General features: G+C 42.1%; 1 protein-coding gene across 1 annotated transcript in view; it reads left to right on the top strand.

Annotated features, from left to right (window-relative positions):
• Positions 1–4,254: 4,254 nt before the first annotated feature.
• The window catches only part of NAV2 (neuron navigator 2), a 216,284-nt gene continuing 209,007 nt past the window's right edge, over positions 4,255–11,531 (top strand). The window contains 1 exon segment of the mRNA XM_032690358.1: positions 4,255–5,158. Coding sequence (XP_032546249.1) covers positions 4,901–5,158 — 258 coding nt within the window. The 5' untranslated portion in view covers positions 4,255–4,900.

The raw sequence follows: 11,531 nt of genomic DNA, 5'->3' as shown, positions 1-11,531 counted from the left end.
TGTGGTTATTCAGGCAAAGATACTCATCGGACTTAAAACTGCAAGGGAATTTCCTCTAGTTAGTGGCTAATCTGACATTTGTGGCAGGAAGGAATGAAGCTCTTGCTTTTCGTTTAGATAATTTGCCTGCTTTTTAAGATTACTTGCTCCTAGCTTAGACACAAAAATTTGTGTGATTCAAAACAGGGGGAAGGAAAACTGGTTGGGCTTTTCAAAACAGATAAGAAAGGCAGGTTCCCAGATCCTATTGACTGTCCCAGAAAAGTAGTTTCTTTTTAAAATCCTAGACTTAAAGACAGATAAAATCAATTTATTTAAAAAAACCCAACAAACAAAAAACCAAAAACCCCCAAACAAACCACAAACTAGTCACTTCCAAAGATAGACTGGAATTGATGTTGCCCATCTTTGCAAATAAAGGCTGTCATCATCATCATCATCATCATGGCTAGCCTTCCCGAACGAAGATTTGGGAAAGGCTCTATCCACATTTGTTGCAAGCACGCTGGTGGCTAATAAGGCCAATATGAGATAGACACGTCCAGTTGCAAAAGGCACAGCAGAAAGACTCCTTAGGTGGTATATTCTGCAAGACACGATTCTTTCTGCATTGTCTTTTCTCCTCGAGAGTGATCCTACGTGCGTTCTCAAAGGGAGCAGCAGCGTTATAGATGGTGTGTCTCCAGACCTCCCGATTGGAGGCTAGAGTAGACCAGTTATATTGATCAATATGGCCAAGGCTGAGATGTTGTTTCAGGGAGTCCTTGTATCTTTTCTTTGGGGCTCCTCTCTTGCGGCAGCCAGTGGCAAGATAAAGGCTGTAATGTCATGTAATTTATGACCTCATAGTATGACACCACTGCCACTGGATACAGTAGCTTGCATTTCAGTGCCATTTTGCTGTGCTTTTTAGATATATAAAGCAAAATTTGTGTAATGTTAAAAAAAACCCCAGATATTAGATGACAAAGGATTATTAAATATAAACTTTTCTCTTAAATAGCTGGTTTTTACTGAATCCGTCAGAGAAGCAGTAATTTTAGGTCACTCTTCAAATGTGCTATCAAGAATTTACACTAAGCTTTGGTAAAGAATATGTCCATTTTATTGATTTGGCAAAATAACTGTCAGGAGCATAGACTGAGTTCAGAAGACACCATCTTCAGTCGAGAAGAAAGGACTGAGAAATCAGTAAGACTCCCTTAAGTGTCTGAAAGAACTGTGGAATATTCAATTCACCATCATCAAAGGATCAAATTCCATAATTGTTAAAGGAGCAATGAAAGGAATCCTTTCCTTTTGGTCAAATGAACTTTGTGGCTGTTTTGGTATCCTGTAACCCAGCCAGTTTTCCAAGATGAAAACAGAACAACAAAAAATTGGCAAATTGTGTCCATCAGGGATTGGTGGCCTGAACCTCATAAAACATGCAAGTGAAGAACAGAGCATAAAGCTGTCAATTAGATCTTCTAATTGCTTTTAAACTTTACTATTTTATACTACAGACCTAAAATTAGCCTTGTTTTCAGACTTGGATCTTTTTCAAGTTCTTCATATTTCAGCCCAACCTTCTCTTAGCTAGCAGGGCTGAGTTCTCAGCACTGAAGGATGGAGCATTGACACATTTCTGCTCCCATGACTACCAGTCCTTTCAGATGGTAAATTTTACATTCTTTATCGAGTTGTAGGGTTTTGAAATTTTCTACATAGTTGTGTTTAAGCTGCCATTGTGGGTGGCTATGACAGAACACTAGAAGATTTGTCTCAGTGGGATCTCAGTGATGTGGATGAACAGGGATGTGCAGTTTCCAATCTGAGATTAGTGGATAAAGAGACTGGGGCGAAAGCAGTTGCTTATAAAAACAGCTACAAAAAAATTTGTAATTTTCTAGTTACTACAAAACAGCCTAGAGAACTGGTACATGTGAGAGCAGATGTGCTGAAAAATGCCAGCAACAACCAAAACTCAACATGTGAGCTTTATGTGTATGGTGGGAACTTGAATTACACTTTATATTGTGAAGTTGTGGAAGAATTGTACTTTATAAGGAGTAGAGCACAATTTCTGACTTTAATTTTCAGTTTTGCCACTTATTAACTATGTAACCTTGGGTAATTATTTAAGATGACATCTGCAGAAGGATCCAGCATGCAGGTCTCATCTCATTCCATTTCCTAAAATGCTCTCCTAGTCCTGATACCTAATCCTAGAGGCGCCTACTATACAATCTAGAAATGCTTCATTTTTCTATCTGAAAGAGTCTCAGATAGAAAAACCTGGGGTTTGCACATTTAAAACTTCCTAAAAAAGTCAAATAGGTGTCCCAGCTCCCCTTGAAATGAGTCACTGAGCGTAACTGGGCCTTCCTTCCCTGAGCACTGCTTGCAGCCTGGTTGGGGCAGGGCAGTGGGGGCCTCCTCTGTCCTGCTCAGCAGCTCTGTGGGTTGGATGCTCACCCACTGTGTATTTCAGATATTTCAAGGGTAGGTTCATGGCTTCTCTGGATGCCCAATCCCTGGAAGTGCTCAAGGCCAGGTTGTACGGGGCTTGGAGCAACCTGGTCTAGTGGAAGGTGTCCCTGCCCATGGCAGGAGGGTTGGAACTAGATGACCTTTCAGGTCCCTTCCAACCCAAACCACTCTATGATTCTCTCTCCTTGCTGGGATTGTTCTTGTCCTTGCCACCCAGGCAGTGGTTTAGAGTTCAGTATTCAGGCAGTGGATGAGGTGATAATAAGGAGATGAAGGAAGTGCCCCTGTTTGAGGCTGTGATGGGGAAGTGATTTAAATGCACCTTTCTCTTCTGTGTCTCACATTGGTTTTGAGAATATTATTCTGAGACACCCTCCCCTCCCTGAATATAATGACAGAATCGCTAAGGTTGGAAAATACCTCCAAGATCATCGAGTCCAGCTGTTACCCCAGCGCTGCCATGTTACCACTGCACCAAGGCCCCAAAGTGCCACATCCACGTGTTTTTTTAACATTTCCTTGGGTACACAGTTCCAATGCCTGACAATCCTTTCAGTGAAGAAATTTTCCTAATATCCAATCTAAACCTCCCCTGGCACAACTTGAGGCCATTTCCTCTCATCCTATCGCTTCTTACTTGGGAGAAGAGACCAACTCCCACCTGGCTACGGTCTCCTTTCAGGTATTTGTAGAGAGTGAGAAGGTCCCCCCCCGAGCTGCCTTTTCTCCAGGCTGAGCCCCCCCAACTCCCTCAGCTGCTCCTCATCACATTTTTGTTCCAGCCCCCTTCCCCAGCTCCATTCCCTTCTCTGGACACACTCCCGCTCCTCAACGTCTTTCTTATAGTAAGTCAAAACCTTTGCCTGCCCTTACAGGCTACCTGAAAAGTGGGCATTGAGGCACTGTATATCCTGGTGCTAAGCCCCCCGTCCCCATACAGTCTGAAGGCATCTCTTGATGCCTTGATTTCCATGCTGATAATCCTCTGTCAAGGATGGTTCAGGTGTGGGCAGGAAGAGGGATATGTGCAGCTCTGAAATGTGTCAGGGTGGGCAGGAATGGGGGATCCTGGCATCCGCAGAGCAGCATGAGGAACCAACCTGTGACACTGAAAGCCTCCCCAAAGCCAAGTGTTGCTATAATAGGGCCGGATTACTCATTGCGCTTATTCAAATTCCTGTTGATGCTGGCAGCGGGAGTTTTCCCGAACAGCCACGAACAATGAGTCACCTCCAGGTGCTTTGATTTGAATTTATTTTTTTTTTTTTTTTTTTAAATTTTGAAAAGAAACGGGTCCGCAGCTCGCCGCGGGAGTATCCCTCCAGCCCGTCGGAGCATCCCTCCAGACCCCACCGCCCTGCGGGTCTCTCTGCCCGCCGCGGGAGCCGAAGCCGCTCCTCCCCTTGCGGAGAGAGGGAGAGATTTATTTTTATTTATTTTTTTTAATTATTTTTTTGTTCCTACTCGGAGCGGGCAGAACCAATCCAGGGCCCGCCCTGCCCGCTCCGTGCCGGCAGGGCCGGGCAGCCGCCGCCTCCCGCCTGGCTGGTCCCGGCCCCCCCGGGATGCGCCGAGCAGCGCCGGGCGGGAGCCCGCTCCACTGCGGGAGGGAACATGAGCTGCCGGCTGCTTTCCCTTCCCTCTGCCAGCTGAATCGTTTTTATTTTTAATTTTCCTCCCCCCCCCCCCCTTTCCAGCTTTTTATGCTCAGCACTGGGGGAGCTGGGACATTCTGTGGCCACTGACATATTTTGATTTAAAATCGCTGTAAGTGGACGTTTCTCCTTCTGTTACAGCATCGTTGTCCTGTTCACAGCTATTTAGGCTTAAGAGGCTTGATTTTCTAAGGCTCGTATCCAAGGGCATCAGTCATTAACACACTGAGCTACATCTGCTTCTTGGCTAAGACTGAAGAAAGACATCTTAAGCTGGAAATCCTGCTCACTCACTCTCTAGTGCGTATGGAAGGGGAAGCATATGCAGCAGCAGGTTCCTTTTTTTTTCTGTTCTAAAGGATGCCTCACTTTGGAGATGCAGTGACAAGATAATGGAGTGAAAGTCTCTCATTTCCAGGCAAGAAAATTACAAGAGTCAGATAGAGAAAGGACAGAGCAAGTTAAATAGCAGAAATAGGAAAGAGGACAGTGGTGAAGAACTGAAAATAAAAACAGAGGAAACAGGTGGAAGGCTGGCATAGAGCTGGGAGATATATTAGGCTGAAAGTGGTGTTGTTTGTTTTTGGTTTTGTTTTTTCCAGTTGATTTTATTGTTAGTTTCAAATTCTAAACTGGTTTTGGAGATCTCTGCAGTAACCAGCCTGCCTTAGTGTAGAGCAGCCTCCCCAACGTGTCTTTTTCTCTCTCCCTGCCTGCTGTCTCTGCCGTTGCTGCTGCTGACAGAAAACGTGTTAGGAAAGCAGAAAGAGAAAATGCCAGCCATCCTGGTAGCCTCCAAAATGAAATCGGGACTACCTAAACCCGTACACAGCGCTGTTCCAATCCTGCATGTCCCAACGGCCAGGACCATCCCACAGCCCTGCTACCTGAAGTTTGGGAACAAGGTGGAGGTGACGAAGCCATTGTATTCCAGCCAGATTCCTCTCAAATCTTCTAATGGACAAGAAAACGCAGGAGATGGACTCCCAGCAAGGAAGATTAGCTCGGTAGAAAATGGATTTGACACACAGGTTAGAAGGCACCAAATGCTGGGGAGGTGTATGTGAGAATTTGTTTCTGTGTTGAAAGTGTGCCGCAGGTTTTCTGGGGTAAATAGCAGTGTGAGAAGGGATGTGTGTGTGTGCTAACATCTGTCTGAAGTGGTGGGATGTTTTATATTCCACATAGTGGCATGTGTAATTTTGTCAGCATGATGAGCTGAGGTGGGGTTGTCAGGGATGGGGCTGCATGCGCTTTTTGCCTGTGTTGCCTTCTCTGTCACCTTTGCTTGAACCTGGGGGGATTTGCAGAAGGGAGACTGTAGAGATGTTGTTTATGGGGTGTGTTCTTTGTGTTCTTTATGTAGGTGCTAAGTGTGACGGCTGGGTTGTGTCTGGGCTGGGGAAAGATTGCTGGTTGTTATTAATGTGTTTTGTGTTTGGTCATGTACTGTACCAGAGCACTAGTTGTGTGAACATTTTGTATTTGTAGTTGTGTGGGGAGTGAATGGGAGGCAGTGCTTCATGCTAAATTACGATATACCTGTCATTCAGTACAGCTAAATGAAACAGATTATGTAGGAAATGAACACTCGAGTGGAATTGCCTGTTATAACGCTATATGTGCATGACATCACAGATGCAACACATTATCAATACACATTTTTTTGATTTTCCTTTAATCTGTATCAGTTGTGTATCGTTATATATGTTGCTTATTGTATAGGGAGGAGAAATGTACGTTCTTCAGCTCGTTTAGTTTTTGTCTCATAGTAACATTTCCAGGGTGGCTTTCCAGATTGCCTTGTCCTGCCTGCGCCCTGGTGTACTCTGCAGCAGCGTGAGAAATATAGTGTGTGGAGTGTACTACAGTGGGAGCAAAGCAGATGGTGTGCTGCAGCAAGCAGAATTGATCACCATTATACAGAGATCACTGTATAGCAGGGTGATGTATTTTGGCAACAGCTATATACATTACATGCTGCTGCTACCACTCTTGAGTCCGGTGACGGTGATACCATTATATGGGGTAGGGAAATGATAACAGATAACTTACCTGTTATTTTCCTTCCTCAAGGAATAATGGATCATCCCTACCATCTAGATTTGAAAGCTATGTCCTCGTAACCCTATTCTCTCAGACAAATGTGACTACTGATTGGGCGCGTTTGACCGCATGCCCTGATTTTAGGATGTGCTGCAGTTTCGTTGCTGGTAGACAGGGTGACGTATTGGGCTGCTCAGGCCAGACAAATATGACTGTAGCAGTTCCTGAGGGACTGAGAGCGGAGAAGGAGACAGCCAAGCATTGGTGGCAGGGTGGTGGCAGCAGACAGACCAACCTGCACATCACATCTTGCCCTTATGGGAGAATCAAGTGCTCCCTTTCACTTGTGCAGAGTCTGTCCTTGTGATTATGAAACGTCAGCGAATTGCATTATCTGCTGCTTTTTTCTTTAGACATGCCATGGTTTTCTGCATAGAATTCTGTATTCCTGCAAAAGTGATTGTATTCAGAAATAGTTTATCATCTTGTGACAGATTATGCTCAGAGAGATCCTACCAGTGGGAGCTGGTTGCAGCAGTAGGGGCAACGCTATGGTGGTTTTAACCTTTCTACAGATGTGGAACAAACCCCATTTTTTTTATCCTGATGATGAAAGGGTCTTTATGCTAACTCGTATTTAAACAGGGAGTGATTTTGGCCAAAGAAATGTCAGTAATTTTCCATTTTTTTAATAACTTCCGGCAGCAGGAGAATTCTTAAGCTTGCTTCTCAGTAACCTTCTCTGGATAGCAGTCTGAGCAGATGACCAGCACCTTTTAAGGTGTGAACCAGTGAGACTTGTTTTACTATCCATTTATCTGAATAAACACAGTTATTTTTTGTTGTTTCTATTGATCCAACTTTGATCCTTCTGCCCACATAAGCATGCAGGGTTCTGCCTTCAGGTGGTTCATTTGAACAGGAGATTTTTCCAGTATGTTTGTCGAGGGGCACTGTTCTTCCCTTTTTCTACTGTTCCTCTTCCCCAGGGGGAGGAGCAAGATGGATGGAGAGCTGCCACAATGATATGTCAGCAGCAGAAGCATTTTTATCTTGGAAGGCCTTCCAGTTGCATCAGATATAGAAGTGTTTTCTGATAATAAGCCTGGTAAGGGTTAGTCTTAAACACTGTACCAGGTGTTGAGAATCATAGACATGTCCTCTAAGGGTGATCACTGCTTCTTCTGCATAGTTCATCTGAAGCCACCAATGTGGCCCTCACCATTTTACTGTGCAGGCACCTGGCATCACCTGTGAGGGAGGGAAGGTGTATTCTTACAGTGGAATTTTGGGTTTAGATCCCACAATGCTGACTGTTTGGCACCTGTCTTTTGTAGATCTTGGTCCCTATGTGGAATTTTCAGCCCACAGGGAAGGACATGATATCCTCCTGTGTAGGTGGAGGGAGAATTAGAGAGAGATTGTGTCACTTGGATCAATTCTCTCGGTTCTGGAAGTATTGTGAGGAGTTGCTTTTTATCCCATTGAATTTCCCCCTTCCATCGTGACATATATATATATATATATATATACACTTCCACTTTGATTTTGTGTTTGCCCTTTCCCTGTGCTAGTTGACTGATTATTCTGGAGAAGAGGCTGTGTCTGGTGCATTGACCAGAATGTGAGGACACTAGACCATGGTTCTAATGCTGTTTAGCATGTTTCAAGCCACTTATATACTTCATGAGCTTTTTGGGTGCCAGGTAGTACCTTTCTTGAGCCTGATTCTTCAGAGAACATGAGCACTGCAGGGTGGTATTCATTAAAGCACCAAATGTTAAAAACTGCTAAAAATCAGGATGTCCCACTTACAAATGTGGTATCAGTGAAAACTTCTAAATGCTTTGCTAATTTTTTTGTTGCTCTTGATATGGTTTTATATGTGTAAACTGGATTTTATACTAACTAGAAGTTTTGTGCTTTAAGGCCATATATGGGCAATGTGTTATTTAAAATGCTGTGCAATTTATAAAAAAGCATTCTTTGGAGTATTTCAGAGGCACTTTCCAAAGAAAGGTCTGAGGGTTTAGCATCAAGCCCATTGTAAATGCTAGTCGGAAATCTTAGGTCGATGAATCATGGCAGTATCGTTCCTATTTTACTGTTACTGATATACACACTCCATTAATTTTCCATATTAAAATCCCTGTGTTGTGCACAACATTATCCGACTGTTGCACTGGTGCTTATTTTGTCTAATTTGAAAACACCGCCAATAAATTGAAGCCATATTTAGAGAGCGTTGTTTTGGAAATATTTAACTTTGTTACCAGAGAAACTTCCATCAAGGGATGGCCAAGATAGTGATCTCTCATCTACAAACTGGTATTTATTAGTGATTCTGAAAAAGTCGGATGTATTTGGCTACTAAATTTGCATTAGTTATTTAAGACAGAAGTCATTGCCAGCTAGGAGTCAGTGGCCATGGTGTAATTGTTCCTTGCAGATGCAAGAAGGAGATGCCGTTCCAGGAATGCAGTCTGTTGCCACGTTATTGGAATGCCAATGAAGGAGATCATGGATTTAATTACTGTGTTATTGCTGCTATGTTGTATTCTCGAGCTTCTTGATTTTCTTTTCTCTGGAAGACTAAAAAAGTAATCACCGTATCTTCAGTACCTGAGCAACCCTAAAGGCACTGGGCCCTTGTTAAGTGGTGATCCCACCCTTCCACTAAAACACTTCAAGTTAACAGACTGTTAACCTGGTATTAAAGTATGGTGTATTCAGTAATTGCCTATAACTGTGCTTAGTGTTTGGCAGGGAGGGCTTAGGGTAGGACTTGTTATTTCTTTGCAAACTTCTTTGCAATATTCATTTGCTGAAAACTAGGGAGTTCCCCTCTCCTGGTGAACATGGCAGGCAGGTGCTCACTGGGTGTTACATTTTCACTCACTTTTCTCTTTCTCTACACTAAGCAAACCTAGTTCTTTTACAGGATTTCTAGAACTCTTACAACTCTTCGTGTTATCTACTGAACTCTTTGATTACGTATCATTGTCTGAAATAAAGCTCCCTTACTCAGCTAGATTTTTCTTCATGTTGCTTTCCCAATTTGTGAAGATCTTGTTGAGTTGGGCAGCATAGATCTGGGGCAGTCTAAGTTTGGGGTGTTCTAGATCTCCCTATTTTCCAATCTTACATTAGCTTTTGCTTCTAGTGATTTAGTTTTTCTTTCCTAATTTGTGAAGATCATCTACATCTGGGGTGTGCTCCAAAAACATTTGCAATACCTATGGAGATTGAAAATGTCCATATTTTTTTCTCCACTACGCATTCTGTAGTCCAAGTAATGACAAGGCTGTGGAATGGAATTGGCAGAGAAGCTCCATTCCAGCTCTCTGCAAAAAAATCTACTGGATAGGCATTCCCAGGTTGACAACATGCTGCTGACACATTTCAGGGAGTTTTTCAGTCAGCTATGTGCTGCTCTCAAGCTGATTAATTAATGGGTTCCTCCAGTATTTTTCCACACTTCAAATTTAGGTTCACATCAGCTGTTGATGAGCACACGTGACTTGAGATCTGTTGGCTGTAAGGTTTCCTTCTCTGCCTCAATCCCCCTGTTCCCATGCCATTAGCAATCCAAATGAAGCCATATAGTTCAGATATTAGTAATTACTTTTCTATATTTTAATTAACTTCTCCAGAAGCCATTATACCTCCGTGTCACTGTCTTGCTAATGTGAAGCTCATAGAGAGAAAGATTAATAGGGCATATTGCAGAGAAATTGTGCCTTCCTTTCTCACATGCATTGGCCATTTTTGTGTGTGATACTGGGCTTCACAGCTTGACTACCAAACCATCTTGAGAAGGGACAGGATTCAAGCAAATCTTTATCTGGAGCCAGTTTAAAGTCAGATGAACATTGATTGGTTTCAATGCCATCACGTGAGCTGCCTCAGTGGTGTGAAATTTGGTCTCGCTGGTGCTGCTGCTGCTGCTGAGATAATTATAAAAGAAATTATGAGAAATGTGGTCAGTCACACCGATAACTTTAACAGAAAAGATGGCTTTTTGCAATGTTGAAAGAAATCAAATGAGATTACATCCTTTGTGAACAAAGGATTAATTTCACTGAAATGTTGGGAGAGGCTAAGAAAAACTATGGATTCAGGCTATCAAAATTTATATAAGCACAAAAGAAATTTGAAATTAGTATTAATTATCTTGTTTATATGATTATAGTTAAGTACCCAAGTACATTCCTACAAAAAAGCCCTTGCTGTATCTTCCTTTCTGATGGATTTTTTTTTTTTACACACCATATGCAATCTGAGGCTATTAAGTAGCCAAATTCTCTTCTATTTATGAATACAGTGTTTTGATGTATTTATAGATACATACTGGTAAATATAAATTGTTGGGGGATTGCTCCAGATGAAATGTTACCAGATAGAAAACAATTGTTTTATTGTTTTATTGTTTAGTTGTTTTATTGTGATTATTAGCATGGGCTTTTCAGTGATCTCTTTTCATATGAAGAGCTACCCTTTCTAATGCCCTGCATTTGAACAAAAGGTATAAGATTGTGCCATAAATTCAGAAGGTTCTTTAATCATTGGGTTTTCATTTAGAATATGCGAAGGGTCACTTGGACTCAAAGTTCCATTCAGCTTTCAATTGTACTGGAAGATATTTTTTTTCCCTCTGATTTCAGTCTAATTGTGACAGTTCTTGAATAAAAGAGCATTTGCTCACTGTGTGCTGTTCCTTCCCAAGTTCAGTACCTTTAATGTAGAATTGCCCAAGATGGGATCTCCAAGGATATTTCTACTTGAACTAATAATGCTGCTGTTGAATTCAGTCAAGTTTTTATGGTCTATGCTAATGTTTTTGAAACACTCATTTAATATGTCCTTTTTTCCTGCTTCTGGTTTATTTATTTATGTTATTTCTCTGATCTCTCCTACTAGGGCATATATAAATATTTTTATATATACACATATTATTTATTTACATACACACACATATATCAAAGGGGCTTCCAAATTTTAATATACTTAACCTAAGAGCACTCCTTAGAGGTTGGGATATTGTTCTTATTTTATAAATGGATGGCTGAGGCACAAAGAAACTTACCCAAGGTCAGAAGGTCTGCAATGCTATAGAAAATTACAAGCTAGTCCCCTGATATTAGATTATCTTTCTCCTTTGCTGCTATTAGTTAACAGTTCAAAATGCTTATGCATATGGTGTCCATGTGTTCTCCTTCTGTCCTTGAAACTGTTAGTTTACTCTGTAAAGCTGAATTTCTTCAGGGAACACTCTCCCTTTTTTTGTCCCTGTTGTAGCAAGTAAGTTTTATCACCTTCTGCTGTGACACCTGATGTACAGTGACACCCAAGAGAGAG

Source organism: Chiroxiphia lanceolata, chromosome 6, assembly GCF_009829145.1.
Source record: "Chiroxiphia lanceolata isolate bChiLan1 chromosome 6, bChiLan1.pri, whole genome shotgun sequence".
Lineage (NCBI taxonomy): Eukaryota > Metazoa > Chordata > Aves > Passeriformes > Pipridae > Chiroxiphia > Chiroxiphia lanceolata.
This window is presented reverse-complemented; position numbering and strand designations above follow the sequence as displayed.